Source organism: Caenorhabditis elegans, chromosome III (assembly GCF_000002985.6).
Source record: "Caenorhabditis elegans chromosome III".
Lineage (NCBI taxonomy): Eukaryota > Metazoa > Nematoda > Chromadorea > Rhabditida > Rhabditidae > Caenorhabditis > Caenorhabditis elegans.
The window spans coordinates 346-26,676 of record NC_003281.10 but is presented as its reverse complement, the minus strand read 5'-3'; the positions used below and the strand labels follow the sequence as shown (position 1 = coordinate 26,676).

Genomic DNA, 26,331 nt, shown 5'->3' with positions numbered 1-26,331 from the left:
CATTTCGGTTTGATCTACTTAGATCTACAAAAAATGCGGGAGAAGAGACGCATACTTTTCAACTGATTTTGCATGGTTAAGAGTGTGCTGACGTTACATTTTCCTGAGGGAAAAATTCCCGCATTTTTTGTAGATCAAACCGCAATAAGACATCCTGAAACCACTTGTGTGGTATCAGAGTGTCTCATTTCGTTTTGATCTACTTGGATCTACAAAAGATGCGTGAGAAGAGACGTAGAGTTCTCAACTGATTTCGTATGGATTAGAACATGCTGACCTCACATATTTTTGGGAAAAAAAATTCCCGCAATTTTTGTAGATCAAACCGTGATAGGACTGCCTGTCACCACGTGGACATAGTAAAACATGGTACACACTTCAAAAAATTGGTTGGAAAGAAGGGCCTCCAGAGGGTACCCTGAAGAGTACCCCTGATAAAGGGGTCTCACGCTATTAAAATTTTTGAGCTCTCTGCCATTTTTCACTATCTTAAATAGACTCCACGTACCCGAAAACCGTGGTTTTAGTGCTTTTAGGCCTTAAACTCGTAAATCGATCAGGTTTTGCCCTTTTTTGAAGTTTTGCCGCTTGACACAGTAGGGGTCTTTATCGGCTTTTAAGGTATTAAAATTACAAGAAATTTTTGCTCTCTGTCATGTTGAACTGAGCCTATCGTATTTTTTTCCTAAAAAACCGGATTTTAAGTAGTTTTAGGGTTTTAAAGTGAATTTTAAGTGGAGTTGTAATGCTGATATTTACTGAAATTACATCTACTTCCTCCCCCTCCTCCAGTCTAGTGTACCCCGATGCACCCGGTCGTGCTCAATGAGCCCAGCAATCAATAGGAGCCACTCTGCCTCTCTAACGCCTTCACATCCCTTGAGGCAAAGCGGCGGTGACTAAGCGAGGGGGGAGAGACGCAGAGATGCGGGGAGCTCAGCTGGCAAGAGCCGCCTGAGGCACTGAGAGGTGAGAGACGCAGAGAAATAGAAGACGTGAGCACACGCAACCCCTCGGGGTCGCCTTATACGAAGAGAACGACGTTTTTTTTTCGTGAAATGAAAAGCGAAAATTTCGTTTTTTTTTTTGCTCGTTTTTTGTCCCTTTCTCTTTTGCCTCATTTTCTACTTGCGACAGCAGGGAACATGTGCTCATTTCCGTCATTTTATGGGCTCCTAGAGTTCTCGAGTTTATGAGCCGAAACTTTAAAACGCCAGAAATTGATTTTCTAGGGGAGTTGGGCTTGAACTTTGGGCTGTGAGGTTCTAAAGGTTTTGCTTAGAAATTTTAATTCCCACTTTTTTTTTCTTCTGAAACCCGCTTGAATTTCTTTAAAAATTTGTTTGAAACACTCGCAAATTAAGATTTATTCAAGGTAGAATTCAGTAAAAACGGTGAGACATAACCGAAATCGGCAAATCGGCGAACCGGCAAATTGTCGATTTGCCGGAAAAAAAACGGCAAGTGCCGAAAATTTCCGGCAAATCGGCAAATTGCCGAAATTGAAAATTTCCGGCACATCGGCAAATTGCCGAAATTGAAAATTTCCGACAAATCGGCAATCTGCCGGAATTGAAAATTTCCGGCAAATTGTCTATTTGCCGAGTTTGCCGGAAAAAAAACGGCAAGTGCCAAAAATTTTCGGCAAATTGTGGTTTTGCATTTTTTCGGAAATTTCAGAATTTCAATTTTAATCGGCAAAATTGCACGCAACCTATAAATGTTCCTACATTTATTTTGAAAAGTAAGCAAATTCTATGAAAACATCTGCAGAAAATGAGAAAAAATTTCAAAAAGGCACAGTTTTAAGTGTTTCCGTCTTATAAATAATTTCTTTAAACATTTCCGGCAAAATGATATCCGGCAAACGGCAAATCGGCAATTTGCCAAAAATAAACATTTCCGGCAAATCAGCAAACCGGCAAGAGTGTATCCTAACGAGTTGTGTGTCATGTTTCGTTATCTTTATCATGCTTAAAACCGACTTCCGAGTAGTTTTGCCCAAATTCCAGCTGATTCTGACAATTTTCAGCCAAGTTATGAAATTGGTAATTATAAGCACTAAAGGACATGTGAACTTTATTTTTTCTGCAATGACATATCCAAATTAGGATTTTCATAAAATTTTAGGACTTAGCAAAATCCAAAATTTCCAATTTGTGCCCCACTGCTTACGTCAACACCTCCAGAGGTGCTTACTCACACTTTTGATCTTTATCTTCATTTTTTCTGTCCCTCTGAGCTCTTCGCTCATTGCTCAGTCATTTGGAATCCGCTTAGACGCCCCTGGTTTTTTTTTCATTAAAATTTTTTTTCTCGCTAGTGTCTGAAAACCATTGATCCTTTTTCAATTCTCTAATTAGTTTTTTTTCACGTGGTTTTTTTTTTTAATTTTTGAAATTTTTTCCAAAAAAAGTTAATTTTTTTTTGAATTTTTAAGAATTTCAGACATTTCATATTGAAAAAAAACTTAAAATTTTTTTTAAAGTTTGCAACATTTTTTGATAATTTTTAAAAAATATATCCTTTACTTAGGCTCCGCCCACTTTCACCAAAATTTAAGATTATTATTTCAAGTTTTTTTTGGCTTTTTTCTTAGATTTTCTTAATTTTTTAAAGATTTTTGTTAAAATTTTCTTTACTTTTCTTCTATTTCATTCATGTTCTCCCGTATTTTTTTTTCAATTTTCTCAAAAACCAATATTTCCTTTCAGGGAGCAGGCTGCCTCTCATGCACTACCACCATCCAACTATTCTCCCATTTTTCCTCATTTTCATGCGATTTTTGCAGTCCAGCGTAGATGCGGTGTACACAAATGTGAGTTGAAATTCGAATTTCTGAAATTAGAATTTTTTTAATTTCTGGAAAAATAATGTTTTTTTCTGAAAAGCTACAATTTTTAATTTCGCTATTTTTCCAGGTAAAACTACAATGTATCGATTCGGAGGAGGTGTACGGCACGCTGCAAACTGAGCTCACCTTTAGCAATAAGGATGGTGGCGGGAGCACGTTTTTGCCGGCCTACACCGACCTATGCGCACCTGATATGAAATTCGACGACTCCCAACGGGTTTTCTTCTGTAAAAATTGCATTCAAAACTGCCTATCGCGAGTGGAAACCGCACCGAAAAATATCCTTATAGTGGCGGATGTCAAGGCTCCAAATAATAGAGTGAGCCTGGGAAATTTGAATTTTTGATTTGATTTACAAAATTTTTCAGGTTTCCTGGTTCCATGTGCAGACCCCTGTCAGTAATATCCGCGAGAGTGGGAAACAGTGTAATGTGGAAAATTCGGTGAGTTTTCCGGCTGTAACTTTGCTTAAAAATGACCAATCCAGCTGAAATTACCACTGGTAGATCAGAAATTTGCCTCTTAATCCTATAAGCATAGTGAAACATGGCACACATCTCATGGGCAGTGCACCTTTCAGTGGGTCTCCACAGAGGTGTCCCCCACATGGCACAGTGCTCAGAGAGCCCAGGGTGTGAGCACAGCCCTCTGCTCAGAACCACCTATTTCATTAGCTTCAGGATCTTTGAAAACCCCCTTTTTAGTACTTTTGAGCTTTCTGGGGGACTTTTTCAGCACAAAATTTTCCAATTTTCCAAAATTACCTTAAACTTTATATCTGAACTGAATCTGCAAATCTAAGCAACGGCACTCCTGAAAACAGTTTTTTTCGTTCATTTTTCTTCAAATTTCACCATTATTTTCTAGAACGCCATGCAATCGCCCGAGGAAACCTCCACTGACGCCCTCCGCTCCTTTTCCAAGACCTCAGTGCTCTTTGTGTCCATATCATTTATAATTTTGATGGTTATCTCATTAGCGTGGCTCGTTTTTTACTATGTTCAGAGGTTCCGATACGCCCACGCCAAGGATCGGCTTCAGAGGAGGTAACAATAGGGTTTTAAGTCAATTTTCATTTGAAAATTTCCAAATTTTCAGACTTTTCAACGCGGCCCGGAAGGCTCTCACCAGGATCCCGACAATGACTATCACACCGGGAATGACTCAAGAATTACAGTCAGATTGCGCAGTTTGCCTGGATCCTTATCAGTTACAGGACGTTATTAGATTATTACCTTGCAAGTGAGTTGTTGAGAAAGCTGGCTAAGCTCCGCCCATTTATTGGATAAATTTTATAAGTTTTCAAATTCGATTTTTTTTTGTTGAAAATTGAGAAGTTTTCAATATTTGTACGAAAAATTCTAAAATTTTTTCAAAAAATACAAATTTTAATTTTGACCAATATGTGGGCGGAGCTTATTTTTATGCATTCAGAGGTTTCCCTTAAAATCTCGACTAATTAGTGTGCGGAGCTTAATTTCATAAAATAAAATAGTTTTTTTTTCAATTTGACCAATGCGTGGGCGGAGCTCATTTTCATACATTTCAAAAATTTTCCCTAAAACTTTGACCAATAAGTGGTCGGAGATGATTTCCAATAATTTCAGTATTTTTTTTCTTAAAATGTCAGTAAGTGGGCGGAGCTTATATTTACAATTTTTCAATTTTCCGAAATCTAAATTTTTCAAATTAATGCTTTTGAAGTCGTATAAAATATAGGACTTTCGTGAAAAAAAAGTTCATCAGAAATTTTGTCCAAAAAGTGGGCGGAGCCTATCTTCTGAAAATTTTTGTCAATGAAAACTGAACTGTGTCAATTTTTAGAACTTGAAAAGTTTGGAATTTTTTAAAACTAGAAAAAAATTTCCAAAATTTTATAGTGTCTAAACTCCGCCTATTTCTTGCCTAGGAATGGGCGGAGCTAATTCAAAATTATACACATTTTGAAGCTCTCATGGAGCTCTTCTCAAAAATCATATCAAAAACCTGGTCACACCTAGAAAACAACTCAAAAATCCCCCTTTTCCAGGCACATCTACCACAAATCATGCATAGATCCTTGGCTCCTGGAGCATCGGACGTGTCCAATGTGCAAAAACGACATTCTGAAACATTTCGGGTATTGGAATGATATACGAAATGATATTCAAATGCCAACAAACTCCAGGGGCATCGCCGACGACTTTACGATTCGGTTGGAGCTCGGCGAGCAGGAGCACCAAGCCCCCTCTGCTGACGTCATCAGTCCCGAGGCGAATTCAGACACCTCGGACTCGCAAGGCTTCTCGTTCGATAATTCAGAGCATCACCACTCGGAAAGTTTTGGCTACGGTACCTCCTCTACAGTACCACCGCAGTTGGTGCTCAATGCCTCGAACGCCAAGAGCTTTGTGATGCCTCTATCATCTCGGGGGGTATCCCAGGGGCCACAGGCTTCCAGGGATTTCAGATCGGCTAGAGCTCCCCGGGATCATAGAGCCAGCTTGCATGAGCTCCCAAGGCCTCAGACTTCAGCTGCGTCACAGGGACAAATCGTCAATTTAGTGCAGGTAAGGGGAAAATTCTCAATGAAAATTTGGGATCAAGGTAAAATTCTGGCCTAAAAGCCTTTTTCGGGACTTCTCACCTTATTTTTAAGAATTCCGGGTTACTGTAGCCCCAAAAATACGCAAACACTAGCTACAGTACCCCAAAACACCAAATCTCACGAAATTTTGAGATAATGCTCTTAAAAGTTAGATATTAACCGATCCAGGTGTGTTGAATTTAGAAATCATTTTAAAATTTTGCAAATTTTGGAGTTTGCGTACTTTTTACGCTACAGTAACCTTGGATCACGCAGAATTCAAAATTTCTAATTTCAACTCCAAAAAAATCATCATAGTAAAATTCCATATTTACAGGTAAAATCCCGCTCGGCTTCCATCACCCGTTCAGCAGCTACCATCCGAAAGGAGAGCCTCCCCACCCCAATCGAGATCACGACATCTACAGTAATCCCTGCCACGTCATCAACCTCCGGCACCACAATGACAACCGCCACGGCAACAAACAGTCATGTGATTTGAGAAAAAATTTTAAAATTTTAATTTTTTTTTTTTGAAATTTTTCTCGATTTTCCCCCCGGTGTACCCTATCAATTTTTGTATGTATTTTGTATTAAGCTTTTATGTGATGCGGGTTTTATCTTGTCAGAACTTGAACTTCCTTAACAATTTTGTCTTCTTGCTACGTTTTTGAATGATCTCAATCTCTCCTAGACCCTTATTGTTCAAAATGAATTTAAATTTTGAAAACTTTGTTGCTTTTCAGGATGAGTTTCAGGTGAAAATACACAAAATTAAAAAAAAAGGCTTTAAATTTTCAATTTAAAAAAAAAAGAATCGAAAATTTTGTCCAATAAGTTGGCGGAGCTCAATTTCACAATTTGTTTGAGTTTTCTGAAATAGTGGTCAATAAGTAGGCGGAGCGTATATTCAAAGATTTCAATAACATTTTTTAGAGTTTTCCAAATAGTGGGTTATTTTAAGAATTTTTAAAAGTTTTTCATAAATTTTGTCCAATAAGTGGGCGGAGCTTACTATCACAAATTTTTAAATTTTTTTCAATTTTTTCAAATTCGTAAAAAAAATTTTGATCAATAAGTGGGCGGAGTCTATTTGTAGAATTTCCTGTTTTTTTTAAAGTTTTCCTAAAACTGTGCTCATGGGGGCGGAGCTTAATTTAAAACTTCGGAAAATTTTTAATTTTAAGAAAATGATCATTTTAAGAAAACTTTATAAATTTACTTTTGAAAAATAATACTATTAAAAAAAGTTGTCCATTAAGTGGGCGGAGTTTATCTTTTAGAATTTTTCTATTTTTGAAATTTTTTTGCAAGCTGAAAAGAAAAGAAAAGTTTTGAGCTATTTCTTCAGTTTTTTTCAGAATTTTTTCTCCAAAAGTATATCCAAGACAAGCACACCTTCCTCTCAATTATCTCCCCTCAAAGATTCCCCCATTCTCTTTTTTTTTTTCGTTCAGCTGCGTTGCGTAATCTTGATTGCGTATATATTTACAAGCGGGTGGGGGATGGTTCTGTCGCGTAACGAAGCGGCTTCTGCCAAACCCGTTTCGCCTGCCTGGGTCTCTACAGTACCCCAGTACTGTCTGTGAAAAAACTTTCGGTTTTGTCTAGTTCATTGCCAGAAGCTGAGAGATATCTTTCATTTTTGCTGTGTGAAAATTTTCGCGCGGCGCTGTGAAATTTTCGACTAAAAATGATTAGGCAATCGGTTTTTTTGCTTGCGGCTATTGGGGCTACCGTTTTTGCACAGAATGGTAAGTTTTTAGAATTTTTTTTCGAAATTATGTTTTTATGCCTAAAACGTTTTTTCAGACTCATTCGACCTTGTGGATGCGAACAATGATGGAAAGCTGTCCGAGAAGGAACTAATCACTTTTATGAGGAAGCGAGGAAGGCCTGATGGGCAAGGTAGGGGGAACTTTGCAAGATTTTTGAAAATGTTCAACTGCCAAAATGTAGTGCTAGAATTTTACTACAAGTTGTTAGTTGGAAATTTTTTTGTAACTCTGTTAGAGTTATACAGCTTTAAAGACTGACTGGCTAGAGTGTCTTGTTTGACCGGAGTGAGCTAGCGCCTGTAACTCTTCAATGAGCAAATTTATCAAAAACTTGCCAAGTAACAAAATGTGCCAAATTTAATCTTCTACAACTTTGTACTTGAACACTTTTTGATAGAACACCTAGTTCTTCAGATACCCCTGATTTTTGATCCCACACTCATTCGTGACTAGGTGAAATTAGTCATACTACAGTTACACAAACCGAACAATAGATACAGCTACAGCTATTAAACACAGAGGGGTTCTACTCAAAACTAGATTCCCGATCACCTTGAGATGAGCATGACTAACTTGCAGAATACTTCCAACGCTTCGATTTGGACCGTAACGGGCACTTGGATATTTCTGAGTTTGTGCCATTGGTCTATGAGATGAGCCGGCGGCCAGTTGACATGGATTATGAGTTCTTCAAAAAAATGGACTTGAATGATGATGGAATTGTGGATAAGGCTGAGGTGGAGAAGATCAGAAAGGATAATAATGATAGGTAAGAGTTTCGGAGATGATACTACTAAAAAATCATTTTTATAGCTCTTTTCCTCGCAGAGATAGAACGGTTTAAAGTTTGCATGCCAAGAGAGTGTGGGGTAGGGGGAGGGTGCGAGACGCGCGCGCTGTCTTGCACTCTCCCCTTCTCCCACACTCTCTGCATGTATAAACTTCAGACCTTGATATCTCAGCTGGGAAAAGAGCTATCCAAATAATTTTAACTAACAAAATGTAGAGCTAAAAATTCTCTACAATCTGTTAGTTGACAAAGTCTTGAATACTTTACTAGTTTTCAAGATATTGCAATTTTTACCTTCTATAGTGTTGTGCCCTAACAATTATTGGCATTTATGTCATTTATTAGTAAGGATAATAGAGAACCTAGGATAGGCATTGAAACTAGAGTGCCTCTCATTTACAACATAATTTACAACCTACACAGGGAGAGGGAGGGAAGACCAACAGAGCAAGAGGGAAGAATGTGAACCTTAATAGACCGCCAAACAGGCCGCATAAATCAAATTATAGATAACACATCTTATGTGCATAGGACCACACAACATATAGTTTTCAGAATTATCGACGGAATCCTCTCAATCGCCGACACTAACAGAGATGGTCAGCTCACTTATGCCGAGTTCAAAAACCACCTGAGCAGCGGAGCCAAGAGCCTGAGCCCAGCCGAGGAGCAAAGAAACCAGGCTCTCCAGCTCCTCAGCTTTATTGACGCCAACGGTGATAACAAGTTGGACCAGTTGGAGCTTTACACTTTCTCACAGAAAACTTCCACTAATAAGGTGAGTTTATGGTATTTTTAAAATGTTGTGTGAAGTGGAAAATGTAGAGCTGGAAATTTGCTATACTTTGTTAGTTGAAAACTTTTTGTTAGCTCCATTCTCAGCAGAGTTATTCGCTTTTAAAGTTGGAGATGTGAAAGAGTGTGGGGAAGGGGGAGACACAGACAGCGCGCGCGTCCCGCACCCTCCCCCCTCCACACTATTTCATCGCGCAAACTTTAAAGCGTTGTATCTCGGCGGTGGGGAAAGATACCGAAAAGTTTTCAACTAACAAAATATAGTAAATTTTACGCTCTACAATTTCTTTTCTTGTAATTTTTTTCTAGTCATCACAGTTACCAAGTTACAGGTCACCAAATCCGATGTCCAGCAAATTTTCGCAATGCTCGACAAGAACCAGGACGGTTATTTGACCGAAAACGAGTTGCTCCAACTTGCACAGCAATTTTCAACAATCGGAAATGTCAGATCAACAATTCCAAAGGTTTAGATAAAGAATGAAAAACGATAATATTTCTTTAATTACCGTGAAAAATCTCATTTTTTTTGTGTATATTTGATTGAATTTGAATAAATAAATAGATTTTATTTTTATATATAAAAACGCTAGTTCTCTTAAAAAATCAATAAATCATCGATTTCTCATCATTTTAAGGTAAGAAATGTACAGTAACCGTGCTATGAAAGGCCAGGAGAATGCGAAAAAGAAAAATTGAAAATTCCGGAAAAAGCGGCAAATCGACTGAGTCCACGTGGTTCGGCGCTGAAAAATCGATAATTTGAAAAAAAACTGTTTTGAGAATTTTTTTTTGATAAGTGTATAGTAAAATTTGAAAAAAAAAACTACAATTAATTTAAAAAATTCGCTAATTAAAAAAAAACCGAAAAAAAACCAAAAATCGATAATTTACTGAGCCTAAAATTATTTATCGATTTTTGGAAAATCGATAAATTAAAAAAATCAATACATACCTTAGAAACCCGATTCAACAGATGCATGATAACCTTTAATTGTAGTGCATTGGTAGTTTCGACGCTATTCAGCTGCCTTGAAATTTCCATAAGTTGCTCATTGAGCTGCATTAAAAGTGGGTAGTGAGCCATTTCTTGGAACTGAAAATTTGAAATTTTTGGGTAAAAATTGGCTGAAAATCGGATAAAATTGATTGGAAATTTTTTTTGAAAAAAAAATTTCAAAATTTTTTTTTGAATTCAAATTTACAGAAATATTTCAAAAACCTGTTTTACATAAAAATGTGTTTATAACTTAAAAAATTCGAATTTACCGCCAAATTGAGTACTTTCCAGTCACTGCTGTGGTCACTTCCACTGTTGCTCCGTCGCCCCTTTGATGGCCCCGTAATTCTCCGGTTTTTGATTTCATCGGGTTCTAAATAAAATAATTGAGTTGTGCTTAAAATTGGCTTTCAGAGAAATATACATTTTTTGAGGTTTCGCAAGAGAAAATGAAAAAAAAAGGAAAAAAACTTTTTTTTAAAAGAATTTTTTTTTCAAATTTATTTTTTTGTAGTTGAAAAATTTGTGGAATTAAGAAAAAATTATACTTTTCTAAAAGCTCTCAAACAGCCTAATTAAAAAAAATTTTAAATTTATCCTCAAAACTTGATTTTTCAAACAAAAAATCAGGAAAAAACCCACGAAGCTTTTCCAAACTCGAGTGCTCGCTGCTCGACTCGCGGCTATAGTACTGAGCCATCCGTTCCTGATTCGACAAAAGTTTCGAGACACTTTTCTTACTCCTCCGCATTTTGGTTACAGTACCCAGATGAGATTTTAAGGAATCACACAATTTTGAGAGCTCCTCGCCACTTGACACCGCGTCCTCGTAGTCGGACTCTACTGGAATTTCCTGCAAGGTTTATGAAGTTAGTTTTTGTTTTCTGAGATTGGGAGTGAAGTTTTTAAATTTTTCGTGAAATTTTGAGTCTGGAAGTGTATTATGGCAAATTTCAAAATTTCGGAAAGTAATAAAAAGTCAAAAAAAAGTTCAAAAAAAAATTTTTTCCAAAATTTTTTTGTAACTCACAGTAATATGATCAGGAATTGGCAAATCTGTTGAAGTAGACGGAATCATGAATCTGAAACTGTTGGAAAAAAATATGAAAAACTCTCCGAAAATGGGCAAAAGTGATAAGGTGGCGGAAAAATGATAAACGACACGGATGTGCATAGAGAATTACAGGAAAAAGTGTTGAAATGGCAAGAAAAAAGGTGAAAATGTGAAATTTTTGAGTTTCGGCGTGAAAATTTTAGTTTTAGCATAAAAATTTCAATTTCAGCGTAAAATTTTGAGTCCTACAACAACAAAAAATCAATTAAAAAAATTCAAATTTTTAGCAAAAAAATCAAAAGTTTCAACCACTCCATTCTTTATAGAATGATCACATGTAGAAACGTGTAGCCTTATCAATGTATCACTAGTCTTATCAATTGTCTGCGTCTCTACGTCTCTCAGTTTCCAGTGCTCTCTGGTCATGTTTAATGCCTCAAATTGATACAGCCAATGATACACCATAGTGGTAGCTGGGAAGTTGTACTGTTTTTGTTAAAAGTTGTTTATTGTTTACTGGAGATTTTCTGAAACTATGATTTTCAAACAGAAAATTAAATTCTCAACATTAAAGTATTTGAAATTTCTTCAATAGCTCTACTCTCCGCGGAGTTACACCCCTTCAAAGTTTGAGAGGCGAGAGAGCATGGCGGAGGGAGAGACGCAGGCGGCGAGCGCGTCTCGCACCCTCCACCCACACCACACTCTCTCGCCTCGCAAACTTTAAAGAGGTGTAACTCTGCTATAAATAAAGATATAGAAAAACTGTAAAATACAACATATTGAAAATTTTATGTTCTATGTTCTACAGTTTGGCGGGAAATTCAAATTTTGCCGGAAAAAACACTTTCCATTTTTTAGGTACACAGAACACAACATAAATACCTTATCAAGTTACCTCTCCATTCAAAGAAAAAATGAGAGAGAAGCAAAAAAAAGTATCTACACGGAGGCGCAGAGAAATCAGAGAAAATCGTTATCAGCTCCACTACTCTGTTGCGCGGCATCATATCAACAATCACACCACTTTTTTCCCTCTTTTTTGGTGAACTTTTATAAAAATTGACTTTTTATTGATTTGTATACATGACGGCGGAAGGTAGGTATTTGGAAATTAGAAAAAAAACTGTAAAATCAAAATTCCGATTTCCAGCTTCTTCCAGCTCCACGCGATGTCTAATTTGTTCAGCACAAGCCACTGGATTTCACTTTGAAGCTCAGTCCTGCTCAGCTTGTGCTGCATTTTTCCGGCGGACCGTTGCACTGACAAAAAGTTTCAAGTGCATCACAGGAAGGGATGACTGCAATGTTCATTATAGTAAGTTGCTAGTGTTGTAGATCTCAAAATTCTACGCATTTTTGCATTTTAAAATTTTCTGATAGCTCTCCTCCTCGCCGAGATATTCCTCTTTGAAGTTTGCTAGGCGAGAGAGTGTGGGGCGGGAGGAGGGTGCGAGACGCGCGCGCTGCCGGCGTCTCCCCCTCCACCACACTCTCTCGTTGTCTAAACTTTGAGACGGCGTAACTCAGCGGAGAGTAAGGATATCAAGAAAAATTTTTATGCGGAAATGTGTAGAATTTGATTTTCTATCGATTTATGTTAAAGTTAAAATGGTTTTTAGTCCATTTTTTTGTGAGGCATAACTCCACATGGAGTAGGCATATAAAAAAGTTGTAAACCAACAAAATGTGTGAAATTTAAAGTTCTATAAGTTTTCATTGCCATTTTTTGCATAAACCTAAAATTTCATTCCAGGTATGCACCAAATCTGCAGAAGCTGCCGTCACAAAAAGTGCCTGAGCAATGGGATGAAGCCCGGTGGAGTTCAACCCAAAAAGCCAAACATTGAAACCGGAAGAGCATTTTTCACAAAATCAGGGCTCAAGAGAAATAAGAAATTCGCGAATGTGTCCCCGCAGACGGCTGACGAGCAGAAGCTCGTGGTGGAGGGGGTTAAGGTTCCTAAAATTGAGGTTCAGGAGCCAAATAGCTTGGAGGACTTGGAACAGGATAATGAATTTGTGATAGTAAGATTTACAGAAAATTTGTTTAAAAAATTTAGAAAAAAATTGAAATTGCCAAAATTAAAATTTTTGAAAATTGAACATTAAAAAAATTTAGTTTTTCAAAATTTAACATTCCTCAATTTTTTCCAGAAAACCCCTACACCTCGGAAAATCTCATCGTCCACCTCCTTCAGCGCCTCAACAACTACAAACTACAGTACTCCCGGACCATCTCCGATGGCTCCCTGCTCAGCGGGCCCGGATGTGCTCACCCTGTTCATACGGGAAGAGATGAAGCTCGGTGAGAGAAGGAGGCTATTGTTCAGTGAACGAGCAGTAGGGACTCTATTGGGACAGAATAAGCATTGTGTGAGTTTTCTAATAAAAAAAAATTTTGGAGCACAATTTTTTTTTGAAAAATCACCAAATAAAAAATTTTAGCCCTACAAAAAAGAGGACATAAAACCCCTGGTATTCCACGACTTTCGTCTAACCATAAAAACACACATAATGCTAGTCTACGAGTGGCTCCAAACCTGGCCCGAGCTCCAGGAGCTCGACGACTTCGACCGAATGTCACTGCTCCGGAAAGCTGTATTAATACATTTCCTACTTGATCCATCCTTCTTATCATATCAAATCGGTGAACCTGATAAGCTGATAATGCAGAACGGGGGCTTCATATCAACAGCGGACCATCATGGAGTTGGCTGGGAGGATGAGACGGATATCAGTGGGGAGAATAAGAGAAAGTACTATGTTCCAATTATGAAACAAATCACCGACGAGATCATGCCTGCGATGGAAGCTATGAAGATCACTTTTGAGGAATTTGTGGCGCTGAAGGCGCTGGCGTGCTTTCAAGGGGGTGAGATTTGTTCGAAAACATTAAAATATTGTAGAGCCAGAAGTTCTAAACATTTCATCAGTTGGAAACTTTTTGATAGCTCCACTCCCTGCAAAGTTACAATACTTCAAAGATGCGGCGGCTAGAGAGTGTGAGGTGTGGGGAGGGTGCGCGACGCGCGCGCGCAATCTGCGTCTCCCCCTCCCCCACACTCTTTCGCCGCCGTAACTTTGCAAGGGCATACTAAGCGGAGAAAAGAGCTATCAAAAAAATTCAAAAAGCAAAAGTGTTTAGAATTTGATTTTCTATATGACGCTTGTGTTATTGAAAATCTTTGCAAAACTCTAAAAAATTCCAGGTTTCGAAAACGTGTCAGAGGCGAAACGTCACCTAATCACCCAACAAGTTAACAGGATAATGACGTCACTACACACCCATTATCTTGAAAATTCCGAAGAAAAAATCGCGGAGAGGTTTGGAACCATTGTGCTCATGCTGAGCAATATATTTGTGAGTTTTTTTGAAATTTTTATTTTCAAAATTTTACCAAAACCCAAATCACCTCGAAAATCGAATTTTTCCAGACTGCCGGCAATGATTTTGTGCAAAATCACAGAGAAATCGATATTTTCCACATTTGGGATCTGGACAAGCTGGTGCTCCAGCTGCTCAACCTCGACAAAATTATGGAGACAGAAGCCAGGGAGACTGCCGAGAAACGGGCGATGCGGAATGGGATTAATGTTGTTAATAATAATAATGATGTGCTTTTGGGTCAGGCAAAGCTTGAAAAATGAGAATAAATGAATTTTTGGGCTTTTTAAAATTTTAGAATTTTATAACTTTTTGAAAAAAAATTTTTTTTTCGTTTTTTTTTTTTCAAATTTCAAAAAATTATAACTTTAGTCATTTTTAAGATTTTTTGCTCATTTTTTGCAAAAATGTGCGAAAAAATTATATCTACAGCATACCCATCAATTTTCCCCCTGGGACCCAAAAAAATTGAAAAATGTTGGGAAAAAAAGTTTAAAAAATTAATAATTTATTACAACTCAAACTCGTTTTCTGTTTTAGTACAATTTCCATGCATTAATATTTTCAAAGTTACAAGTAAATTTGCGGAGCCGCCGGCTCCGTCTCCTCGTCCTCCACCACACTTTCCACGTGGATTTCGGTAGGCACTACACTGCCGGAGGAGCTCCACCGCGGCCTGATTAGTGTTGGAGCAAGAGTATTGTCGTCGCGGAGCCAAGTTTGCACAAACCCGAGCTGTGCAGTTATCATCTGGAAATAAGATTTTAGTGGGCGTAGCTAAATTTGAAATTTTTATTTGTAAAAAAAAATTATTTTCAGAAATTGTAAATTTATTTTATAAACATATCACAAAATTTTCAATTTAAAAAATCTATAAAATAGGGTCTACAAACTTCCAGTCGAAAAAATTTTTTTTTTTAAATTTGCTCAAAAATCCCAAAAATGTTTAAAGTGGGCGGAGCCTAATTTAAGGGATTTGAATAAAAAATCAAAGCTCAGTTTTCACATACTACAGGCTCAGGTAGCAAGGTCTGAAAAAAAAATTTATTTTCAGAAAAAATTCGATGAAAAATTCCAAAAAAAGTCAAAAAGTGGGCCTAACTTGCGATTTGTAATTAATCTAAAAATGGATTTTTTTCCAAAATTCAAAATTAGTTAGTTAGAGAATAGTTTTCAGAATATTTTTCAGAAAAAAACTTTGAGGCTGAAATTTTTTTTAAAGTGGGTAGAGCCTAAAAACTTTCAATTTACCGAAAAAATAATAATTTTTTTTATTAAAAATCAAAAATTTTTGTGCTCTTAACTACTTAAACATTCAATTTTTAAAATTTTATGTTTCCAATCACCAACCTGATAAGCCCCCGCTCTTATAGTCATCAGCTTCTTCCTCTGGCTCGTCATAATAGTCGAGTGGGCGTTGCGGATTCCCTTATTGATAAAAGTTAGGATAATCGGATAGGCGGCACACGAGATGTACGGTAGCAGGTGAGCCATTTGAGATATGATCACCATCCAATTATTCGACGGGGGAAATGTGAAGAAAAGCCAGAAAAGAGCCCAGTAGGGGGTCCAACAGGCCATATAGACCACCACGAAAGCGTTTACGGTATGGCGGATTTTTAGTATTGATTGGTGATTAAATCGTGTAGAATTACCTAAAAATTGTGAGAAAATATCAATAAAATTGCAAAAAAATCGATTGAAAAAATTTATTAATTTTTTTGAAATTTTTTTTCAAAATTTTTTTTCAACATAAATAATAAAAATTTCACCCAAATTTCTATTCTAAAAAAACAGAAAAAAAACTCACTACTAGTAGTTTTAATAGACGAATATCTCCTCTTCAAGATCATGGGGACCCTCAAATAAAAGTACATGTAGGCAGCGCTAGTGAATCCGTAGCCAAACACAAACGCTAAGATATTGAACACCATTGCTGAAAAAAAAAATTAAAAATTGCCAAAACTTAGTGAAACTTTGTTACCATATGGATGAGGAGGGTGGAAAATGCACATGGTGACTGCAGTGAGCTCTCCGTGTCGTGGAATTTCGTAAGTTCGAGTTTCCGCAAAAATTAGTACGGATATCTGAATAGAAAATTGAATTCTGATCATTTTTGTAGTTGGAAGTTTCTTTGTAGCTCCACTCCCCGCGGAGTTATGCCCATTCAAAGTTTTACCAGCGAGAGAGCGTGGGGTAGGGGGAGACGCAGAGCGCACTGCGTCTCCCCGCCGCCACACTCTCTAGCCGCTAAACCTTCAAAGCGGGATATCTCTGCGGGGAGTGAAGCTATCAAAGTTTTGAAAAATAAGAAAATGAGTAGAACTTCAAGCTCTACAATTTTTGAGTATCAAAAGAAAAATCAGAAAAAAATCTCACCGTCAAAACTCCGACTGCAATCAACGCCATAACAGAGTACAGCTGAAATACAATATTCCATATGCTCCGCCTCTTTTTGGAGCATTTGTGTGACGTCATTCGAACAGATTCGTAAGACTCCCTGCTGATACGGAGAAGAGCCAATGGGATGATGAGTTTGTTGACCACCTCGATGCAGTAGAATGACTGAAACAAAAAATAATGGGAGGTGCGAAGATTGAACCTGTGACCTATTTTAAGAAAAACAAACGTGTTACCTGTTGAGCCATTCAAACTCAAACTGAAAACCGCCTCAATTTTCTAGTGGGAATCTATAAAAAAAAGTTTTTTGAAATTATATTATAGAGCTGAAAATTCTACACAATTTCTTAGTTGACAACTTTTTCATAACTCTTCTTCCTAGAAAGATACAAGGCTTCAAAGTTTACGCGGCGAGAGAGTGTGGGGAGAGAGGAGACGCAGACAGTGCGCTGCGTCTCGCCTCACCCCACACACTCTCGTCGCTAAAACTTTATGAGGTCATAACTCCACTGAGAGGGCCGTTTTTAAAGTTTTTAAAAATGTTAAAGTGTGCAGAATTTAATTTTCTATCGAATGCATAAAAATTTGAATTTATTTCACAATTTTTTCGAACCCTACCTTACAGACGATGTTCCCAAAAATCCACTGCTTCTCGAACTGGAAGTGCACGAAAAGTGTGAGGTGTAGAAGTACCAGGAGATCGGCGACGCAAATGAACAAAATGAGCATCACAATGTTTCGGGGTACCAGAGATGATTTATCAAATACAAATACGATTCCGACCTGAAAAATCTTGATTTTGGCATTGAGAATGTAACTTTGTTAATTTTATGGCTGTTTGGCTCATTTTTTACCCAGTTTGAGCTCAAACTTACAAAATTGTGCTCCAAAAATATTTGAATAAAATACTCAGTACCCCATGAGCTTTGTGGTGTGACTCCAAATCGAAAAAATAAATTTTTGGATTTTTTTTGAAACTTCAAAATAATGTAAGTTTCTCATTTTTTTAAGATCTATAGTTTTAGATGCTACAAAAAGCTACAGTACCCCAGAAGTTTTCGTGGTGGGACCAAAAAAATGTTTGCAATTCTTACCTTCCAGGAGACCCACACATTTCCAATATTTCCAAATAAGATAACAGTTATGTACGACGTTGTGATAACATGTTGAGCTACTGATATAATATCAGTAGTCATTTGTGACCTGAAAAAAAAGAAAATTAAAAACAATTTTCGTTACCAATTTTTTGGAGAGATTTTTCCAAAAATAAGCGATTTTCAGCAAAAATTTAAATATATAAATGGCTTTGATCTGAAATTTTGTAGACATTTAAATCTGACTCAGTGGCTCCCGATGACGGGATAAAAATACAAAGTGTGAGGATAAATGTGATTTCTGGGACAAAATGATGTTAGGCATCAGAAATCGGAATGAGAAATTCAAAGTAGAATAACTGCAATCTTTCTGGTTCAAAAATTGAAAAGAAAAAAAATCAAAAATATTTTAGATTTGAACAAATAATGTAGAAAACGAAATTCTACACATTTTAGCATTTTTAATTTTTCAAATTGGCCCAGTTTCCGCAGCGTTACGCTGTATTTAAGTTTAAGAGGCGAGATAGTGTGGCTGAGGTCTCCCCTCCCTCACACTCTCTCGCAGCAAAACTTTGAAATGGTGTAACTCTCCTCCAACTAGGTCAATTTGAAAAATTCAAAATTCTAGAATACCCAAAATTTCAAGCTCTACAATTTGCGAGTCAAAAATTGTGCAATAGTTTTGTGCCAGTGCCATTTATAATGGCTCAAGGTAAAATACCCAGGTAGCTCAACAGATAACAAGTTCGACTACTGAAAAACAAGTCACGGGTTCAATTCCGTGCAAGGTCAAAACTTTTTTGCTTGTCGTTTTCTCGTAAAATTCAAAGGGGAAAAGTCAAGTAGGGAGATCTTTAAGTACCCCGCGCACCACCCGCCCACAATCTTAAAGGATCAGACATGAGATATTAGGCTCGCGGAGCAAAAATTTTATTAAAAATTGAAAAAAATTGAGATGAAAAAGTGTGAATAACAGCTTGATCGTACAATACCGCTTCGAATTTGTATGATTTTTGACATTTTCCCTTGAGATTATAACATCTTAAAAAAAAATAATAAGGAAAATAATGATTTATTATTATTTTTCCTTTGGTGCCAAAAACAAAAATATAATCAGCTTTACGAAAAAAAATATTTATGACGCATCTGGGGTGTTTTTTAAACGGAACGAATGTTTGGGATTTTAGGAATTTTTTGATTTTAGTTTTTTAGTCTGAAAAATTAAAAAATATTTTTTTTTTTTTTTTGAAAATTGAAAAATTTTCAATAAAAATAAAATGGTGGCAGGTAGCAAATATTTGAAATTTTCTTTTTAAATTAAACATTTTCAAAAAAAAAAATGCCGAGATTATAGGAATTTTCCTTTTTTTAACCAAGAAATGGGCGGAGCCTAGACAATTAAATTGTTTTTTTGTTAACTTGCTCTATAATAAAAAAAGGTAATAATTTAACAATTTACGAAAATTTTGAAAATTTTGAAAAATAAAAAATCTTAAAAAAAAAGGTTTTTCTTGAGAATTTTGAAATTTCAACTTTTGCACCAAGAAAGGGGCGGGGTCTGGGCAATTTTATACTTTTCAGAAAGAGCTAAAATCCTATTTTTGACATTATTGAAATACTAATCCTAACCACGTGGCGAAAACATGCATGTGAAAAAGAAATTTTCACTCAAAAATCTGTTCCCCGAACAAATTTCAGTAGGAAAAACAAATGCTGAATCAATTGCGGAAAAGGAAGATTTGTAGTGTAGAAGAAGGAATGCACAAGATGTGGGGTGTCTTATACACACCACTTGGAGAGATGTGGGGACGGCCGCCGTCCCACTATAGCCCGCCTGAAATTTTTTTTAGGCGGGGGGGGGGGGGGGGGGACCAGACCCCCCTAAATTTTCTTTGTTTTTTTTGTCATTTTAAGGGGAAGGGGGTCTGCTTAATAAAAAAATTTCAGCCACCAAAAAAAAATTAAGCTGGGATTTTTTTGGTGAAAAAATTATTTTTTTTTTCGAAAAAAAATTTCCGAAACTTTTTTTCTAAAAAACCAGAGCACAAAAGTAAGCTCCGGCACCCAAAAAACTCCCATAAAAAGTGAAATCTTCACAAAATCAGGTCGTAAATCAAGATCAGAAGTGAGAGTGCCTGCCTACTGGGGGAAATGTACTCACGACTACATTTCACTTTTTTTTTTTTTTTTTTTTGGTTTTTTTTTTTGAAAGAACGTCACAGATTAAAGTGCAATGATTCAGATGCTAAAAATTTTTTTGAAAACATTAAAAACCACCAAAAAAATTGGGCAAAAGTTTATGTGAAATATTTTGTAATGTTTGGTCTTGCCGCGAAAAGTCTTGGGGTACTGTAGATTTTGCAATCTAGCAAAGTTTGAAAAATTGATTGATAAAAATACATATTTCAGAACATTTTACATGAAAAATTAACCTACAAATTCAAAAATTGACAAAGTTGTAAGATTTTGAAAATTCAAAAAATTTTACAAAAAATTATTTTTTTGTAATTTGAATCCAGCCGAGTTTGTGGTTCTGTGATATTTTCTGGATTCAAAATTTTTAAATTTTTAATTAAAAAATAATCTATTTTTGTAGATTAAAAATCACATAAAACACCAAAAGTTGACATAACTATGACATTTTGAAAAAAAAATCGTTAGAAAAAATTTGATAAACTGCCAAATAAATTCTATGACTAACTATAACCTCCAGTGACGAAAAAAGAGATTGAGTATGAAAAAGATATGTGTCTAGAAGTCGCCATGAAGAGCACATAATTTGATTGAAATGCTCAAAAACATGCACAATTTTGGGCCATTGACACTTTTTTGGTAAGGGGGGGGGGAGGGGGAAGTGAGAAAAACAAAACAATTAAAAATTCTACTCAGAATTTTGAATTTTGCTACAAATTTGTTGAAAACAAAGATTTTCTGCAAATTTTTGGAAATGTTGAGCAAGCTGCAAAAAGATTTTTAAAAATTTGTTTGGAAATTTTGGATCCCACCACGAAAAATCCTGGGGTACGGTGGCTTAGAGGATCATCAAAATTTCACACATTATTTCGCTAAACTGAAATATTTTGGCAAAAGTAATATTTTAAATTTGTTAAAAATGTTGAAAATTGACAAAGTTGAAGGGTTTTGAAATATGAAAAAAAAATCCAGAAAACTTTTTTTTGTAAATTTGGAGTGCCGACAAGTTTTGTGTAAATTCAAATTTTTTAGTTTTTTTTCAGTTTTTTTTTTTTGAAATTGACTTCAAAATGTTGGAAAATGAAAAAAACTACAAGGATTTGAAAATTTCCAAAAAATGAATATGAGATTTAAAAAAAAATAAATTGCCAAAAATATTTGTTTTTTAATAAAAATAATTTTTGATCAAGAAAAGGAAGAACACCTTATAATATTACTAATAATGATAAATTAATAAAACAGGATATTATGTCAGATATTATTTCCTAATATAATTTGTCAATATATTCTAAGTTTTCGCATCTAGGAAGAAAGAAAATAAGATATGGGTGGTGTTCCGTTTCTGAAAACCGATTAGGCCATAAGGCCGATTAGAGGACCCTGGAATAATATATGTAAAAAAAGTACACTTTTATTTTTTTTTTACAAATCCAAAAAAACAATTTTTTTTTGGATCAATAATTTTTTTTTCGAAAAAATTTGACATTTCAGATTTTTTTTTTCAGAAAAATGCATCTGTTCTAAAAATGGAATTTTTCTAGGTTTTAAAATAAATGAAATTACACAAATCCGTCTCTGAAATGAGAAAACAACAAAAAAAACTGAAAAGTAGAAGAATTGGGACTTAAAACCCTTTTTGTAGTGGTTTTTTAAAATAAAATTTTAAAATAATAAGTTTCAAAATAAGAAAAAAAATTATTTAATTTTATAAATTAAATTTTTTTTCTTCAAATTTTCAAAAAAAAAGAGCACTCCTTCTGATTAGAAGTGCTCAAAAACTCAGATTTTTGCTCTTTTTCGTAGCTCGCGTATCTCTCTCACACTTTTTCGAATTTGAGGAGGTTTTAGATAAAATTGAATTTGAAGGTTTTTGGCTTTGAATTCTAAAATAAGAAGGGGAATTTTTGTTAAAAATGAAAGAAATTTTTTTTAATGTTAAAGCTAAAAATTAACTGGAAATTAAACAAAAGCTGTGTTTCTTTTGAAAAAAAAAATTCCAGAAAATTCGAGTCAATTTTGAAAACTTTAGGGAAAAACTTCACTTAAAAAATTCCGAAAATCTCATAATAAATTGTATCATATGTGAAAAATATTGAAAATAAAAAAATTTTTAAAAAATTTTTAAAAAAATTGGAAATTCTAGAAGTTTCCAGGTGAAATAGTAGCTTCAAATAACAATTATAAATATTTTTTCAGAATTTTTTTAAAATTTCCATTCAATATAACTTAAATAACTTAACACCAGACACAAAAATTCATACTTCTAATCTCAAAAAACTCATTTTCAAGCACCCGAAATTCCATTATTATAGCCCTTGTTAAAGGGTATTATTAGAGGAATATTTTCGAAAATACTTCTCCACACTCGGATTTTTTTTTGGTTTTTAATCTTATTTTTGGCGCGAAATATAATTTAAATTCGAAGAAAAATGTTTCTACCAAAAAAAATTATATCTCAATAAAAAATATTTTTCCGACTTTTGGTTTTTCTCCCGACCTTTTCCGTTGTGCCATTTCTTCCTTGAAGCCCAGTTTAATTCCACTTCACTGACTGGATTGAATAAAGATGTTGTCCTCTCCACTACCAGGTCGGTCTGTGTGTCGGTTTGTGGGAAAACTCTGGAAATTTAGTGAATCTGTATAAAAATTTGGAAATCTTTATTAAAAAGTTTGTAAAGTTCTACACATTTTGTTCGTTGGAATTTTTTTTGAGCAAGTTGTTCAAAATGAGCGTTTGTATCATTACAACGCAAGTCAATTCTTTCCAACATTTCAGAATCAAAATACGAGAGAATTGAGCAAATATCAATGAGTGGCACGTAAAAAAGCACTACTTTCTTTACGTGAACACACTGATCAGCTTTGAGAGCATTTAAAAGAAATGTGGCAATGGCATGTACATCGTCTCCATAGATTTTAAATTTGAATTTCCTCACACGTTCCAGTAGTATTCCCAAATCATTGAAAGCTAGTTTCAGGAAGTTTTCTCCTTTGATCATTGCTTCCTTGTTATTGTAAGCCACTATAGAAGCACCATTTGCGACATCATTGTAGAGAATTTTTAATCCATCCAATTTCATAATAACATTTTTATTAAATACTTCAAACGAAATAGAATCAAAATGAATTTCAATTTTTTCCACGGCGGGCTTCAGACTTCGACAAACTTTTCGACAAATAAGTCAGAACATTTTTATACCGAATATTTTTGTTGTAAAAGTCAAAGCAACTTAATGTTCTATAGAATCAAATTTTTCAAAAACTTGAACAAGAATCTCTGAGGGCATATCGGAAAGCGTGGGGGAGATGGGATCCTGACTGTAACGATCAAATTGCCAATAAGCCAGTATTTCCAAAAAACTCACAATTTCATGAATCTCAAATTATTAATTGCCCACCATTTGTCAAGCACCTTTCCCCGTTCTTCCGTCAGTGCACGTCGAGCTTCTTGGCTTGTTTCCGACATATCTTGAAATCAATTCTGAAAATATGGAATATGTAGAAAACTTTATTTTCTAGTTTCCCCCCATTTTCAAACACTTTTCGGTATCAAAATATAATTTAAACTAACAACTAGCAAGTGAAAATTCTGTTTGTTGACGACAATATAATTAATATTAAGACAGCAATTTCTTATCAAATTTTCATTTTAAGCTGGCTGCTATTCTTATCAGTTTGACATTTTTCTCAATAGTAACATTGTAGTATCTGACAATGAAACTCTATGAAAATTAAGACATAGATATTTAGCTATTTCTCAGTTCTTCTTCAATTCATTCACATCTACTTTTTGCTATCGGACATATTTTATTTAACTTCTGTGTTAAAGAAATTATATCTTTTGAAAATGGTAACAATCAGCCGAGAAGCCCGACGTGCTCTGACTGAAGAACGTGGAGCTGAACTTGACAAATGGTGGGCAATTAATTTTGTGCGATATATGAATTTGTGAGTTTTTTTTTGTTGAAATACTGGGTTAATGGCAATTTGATTGTTACAGCCAGGATCACATTTCCCCTACTCTTTCCGATATGCCCACAGAGATCCTTGGTCAAGTATTGGAAAAGCTAAAGCCAGTGGATCAGTTAGTTGATTTTATTTTGATTTAAAGGTGGGGTACCAAAATCTGGGAAATATTTTTAATTGACTCCCAACTTTCCCATGATTCCGAATATCAAAGTGAAAAAAAAAATCAAAAAATTTCCCTGGTTTATATTTAAGCTTGACTTAGCTCATCTCGATTTTCATTTGGACCCTTTTTTCATTTTAGTCAAAAAAAAACCGATAAAAACTCTCCACAAATGAATAAAACTGGTTTAAAACATTGAATTCTGCTAAAATAAATGAAAAAAACGAAGAAAATGACACGATGCAAGTGCGCTCCAATGCAAATTTATTAGGGCGCGAATTTGAAAAAGAGACCGGGGCGCAAATGAAATGCGTGATTTCAAGCTTAAATATAAAATCAGGAATTTTTTTTTTGATTTTTTTCACATCGATTTTCGGAATCAGGGGAAAATTTGGAGTCAATTAAAAATATTTCCAAGATTTCGGTACCCTAACTTTGAAAAATCATAACCAAGCTATTATTCTTCAGACTCACTCACCTCAAAATTTGTAAAAGTCTGAGAGCTGCCGTTGTTCAAAATGGAATTAATTTTGATTCTATCTCGTTTTGGGTATGCAATGGTCGAGTTGAAATGCGGATTGATAAAATGAAAATCATTTACACCAATGCCGGGAATTCGATTGTGGCTCACAGAAGAAAGAGAGTAATCAGAAGAGATAACTTCATGCAACTAGCTTTCAACGATTTGAGAATATTACTGGGACGTGTCAGGAAATTCGAATTTGTTGTACAAACTCAACAAGACCTTAACGTTACCACATATTTTCTGAACATCCTCAGATCTAAGCAATGCATTCATGTGAAGGAATTATCGATTATTTTTGTGTCACCCAATGATATTATATCTACGCTGCCCTATTTCGATTCTCAAGAGTTGAAAAGTATTGAATTGTGGTGCCTTGAAACAATCGATGACTTTGAGCAGCTTACTCGGATGGATCAGTGGAAAAAATCAAAAGAATGTAAAGTTTTTGGTCATTATTTCAACATTATTCCAATTCACTATTTATTCCACTTTGAAAACATCGAGGCCACTGTCGAATACTTCTCAGCACTAAATGCCTTAAATATTAGAAATGTACGTAAGTGAGACTTTTAGGCCCAGGTTAAAAATCAATTAAATCTCAGAACCTTTTGGGAAGAAGTACATTCCAACAATGCATCTTCTGGATCTACGGTACCATCTCAGTTGAAGTTGCAAGAGTGTTCAAACCCAATTATTCTGGTGGCGATGAATATGAATTCGAGTATTTTAACATGTATAACAAGTTTCTGATCAGTTGTGTCAAGGCTGAATCTATTGGTTTCAGTTGGAAATTTATTATTAAGCAATGTGTTGTGACGTCCGCTTGTACCATTTGCTGATTATATTCCATTCGTTCTATTAAAAATATTAATTAAATCATTTTAGTAATTTTTCTAATTTGAATTACGTGCCAATATGCGCTATTCAGATGCAACCGCGCTCCTTCGCTAACTAGCGTTACTCCGGAGTGTCGTTGCCCGTAAATCCACACAATAATTATTATAGGCCTCTGGCCTACGATCCATTCAATTCTTCAACAACTCTCGTCGAGGAAGGTCGTCTCCCAATGCAGCTCGCCCTTTCCTCCTTTTTTCTTTGATTAATCCTTTTATTCGATAATAAACTTGGATTAATTCAAGCTTGTGTACTGTTATTCCCTATGCATCATCAGTCGCACCGCTCGTACTAGCTCCGTATCCTCCGCGCGTCATTAAGTAAGCCGCACGTTTGTTACCTATCGGGTCTGACTCCCCGAAGAACATGGGTGTCAACATTGGTGCATCGACCGAACCGGCTCGAGTATACTCGTTAGCCGGATTCGGATCCTGAGTCAGATGGAGGCACGAGTTGCGGTGACGCGGTCTCAGAGAGGCGATTTTTATCTCAAAATCGCCTCCAAAGTCCATTTTTCGACGCCGTCGTCGATTATGTATTTTATTTTAGTGTTTTTTCCCGCTCGTTTACGAGTTCCTGGCGAAAAAACCACTGATTTTCGTCCGATTTCGGACATTTCGGCAGATTTTCTGCTCAAAAATCAGTTTTTCAGTAGTAACTGACGCTGTTGAACGATTCTCAACGACAAGATCTTCAGTTTTTCGATCTTCAGTGCTTCCCGCTAATTTCCGGGATAACCTTGTCCAAAAACTGTTGCGAAATCTCAGAATTTGGACCCCTTTCATGCTTTTCTAGGCCTAATTTTGGTCGAAAAGCCCGATTTTCTGCGCCCAAATGACGCAATTCTAGTGAAAATCGGAATTTATTTGC

The 26,331-nt window shown here is 35.7% G+C and overlaps 7 protein-coding genes across 10 annotated transcripts; 4 read left to right on the top strand and 3 right to left on the bottom strand.

Annotated features, from left to right (window-relative positions):
* Positions 1-2,714: 2,714 nt before the first annotated feature.
* H10E21.5 (RING-type domain-containing protein) lies at positions 2,715-6,146 on the top strand. The gene is made up of 7 exons (NM_064728.5): positions 2,715-2,818; positions 2,922-3,173; positions 3,223-3,297; positions 3,722-3,900; positions 3,953-4,096; positions 4,884-5,403; positions 5,758-6,146. Exons 1-7 carry the CDS (start codon positions 2,732-2,734, stop codon positions 5,920-5,922), a joined length of 1,422 nt encoding a protein of 473 aa, NP_497129.1. The 5' UTR covers positions 2,715-2,731; the 3' UTR covers positions 5,923-6,146.
* An 855-nt stretch (positions 6,147-7,001) lies between these two features.
* H10E21.4 (EF-hand domain-containing protein) lies at positions 7,002-9,359 on the top strand. Its single transcript, NM_064727.7, has 5 exons — positions 7,002-7,174; positions 7,233-7,328; positions 7,778-7,967; positions 8,544-8,766; positions 9,116-9,359. The coding sequence occupies exons 1-5, from the start codon at positions 7,114-7,116 to the stop codon at positions 9,254-9,256; spliced, it is 711 nt and encodes a 236-aa protein (NP_497128.1). The 5' UTR covers positions 7,002-7,113; the 3' UTR covers positions 9,257-9,359.
* H10E21.1 (Transposase) lies at positions 9,338-10,905 on the bottom strand (the record flags this gene model as incomplete). Of its 3 annotated transcripts, none has more annotated exons than NM_001381679.1 (5): positions 9,338-9,529; positions 9,739-9,879; positions 10,053-10,156; positions 10,426-10,636; positions 10,814-10,905. In NM_001381679.1, the coding sequence occupies 2 exons, from the start codon at positions 9,868-9,870 to the stop codon at positions 9,398-9,400; spliced, it is 264 nt and encodes an 87-aa protein (NP_001367699.1). The 3 variants fall into 3 exon arrangements, with proteins under 3 accessions (NP_001367699.1, NP_001382757.1, NP_001382731.1); NM_001395816.1 differs by having other exon boundaries at positions 9,398-9,529; positions 10,814-10,865; NM_001395817.1 differs by lacking the exon at positions 10,814-10,905 and having other exon boundaries at positions 9,398-9,529; positions 10,426-10,534.
* Positions 10,906-11,807: 902 nt separating this feature from the next.
* nhr-80 (Nuclear hormone receptor family member nhr-80) lies at positions 11,808-14,692 on the top strand (the record flags this gene model as incomplete). Of its 2 annotated transcripts, NM_064725.7 has the most annotated exons (7): positions 11,808-11,936; positions 11,991-12,155; positions 12,594-12,865; positions 12,995-13,213; positions 13,286-13,712; positions 14,050-14,201; positions 14,276-14,692. In NM_064725.7, 7 exons carry the CDS (start codon positions 11,924-11,926, stop codon positions 14,486-14,488), a joined length of 1,461 nt encoding a protein of 486 aa, NP_497126.1. In that variant the 3' UTR covers positions 14,489-14,692. The 2 variants fall into 2 exon arrangements, with proteins under 2 accessions (NP_497126.1, NP_871630.1); NM_181901.2 differs by having other exon boundaries at positions 11,924-12,155; positions 14,276-14,546.
* A 29-nt stretch (positions 14,693-14,721) lies between these two features.
* Positions 14,722-23,356, bottom strand: npr-30 (G-protein coupled receptors family 1 profile domain-containing protein). Its single transcript, NM_001381678.2, has 10 exons — positions 23,278-23,356; positions 22,950-23,224; positions 22,410-22,532; positions 17,720-17,828; positions 17,244-17,408; positions 16,605-16,790; positions 16,210-16,312; positions 16,036-16,161; positions 15,576-15,880; positions 14,722-14,975 (listed from the first exon to the last, which is right to left on the bottom strand). The coding sequence occupies exons 3-10, from the start codon at positions 22,424-22,426 to the stop codon at positions 14,796-14,798; spliced, it is 1,191 nt and encodes a 396-aa protein (NP_001367700.1). The 5' UTR covers positions 22,427-22,532; positions 22,950-23,224; positions 23,278-23,356; the 3' UTR covers positions 14,722-14,795.
* Positions 22,985-23,399, bottom strand: cTel54X.2 (F-box domain-containing protein). Its single transcript, NM_001393243.1, has 2 exons — positions 23,278-23,399; positions 22,985-23,230 (listed from the first exon to the last, which is right to left on the bottom strand). The coding sequence occupies exons 1-2, from the start codon at positions 23,376-23,378 to the stop codon at positions 23,143-23,145; spliced, it is 189 nt and encodes a 62-aa protein (NP_001379146.1). The 5' UTR covers positions 23,379-23,399; the 3' UTR covers positions 22,985-23,142.
* A 180-nt stretch (positions 23,400-23,579) lies between these two features.
* On the top strand, positions 23,580-25,458 carry fbxa-6 (F-box domain-containing protein). Its single transcript, NM_064723.2, has 4 exons — positions 23,580-23,860; positions 23,913-23,996; positions 24,510-25,119; positions 25,170-25,458. Exons 1-4 carry the CDS (start codon positions 23,760-23,762, stop codon positions 25,404-25,406), a joined length of 1,032 nt encoding a protein of 343 aa, NP_497124.1. The 5' UTR covers positions 23,580-23,759; the 3' UTR covers positions 25,407-25,458.
* The last annotated feature ends 873 nt before the right edge of the window (positions 25,459-26,331 follow it).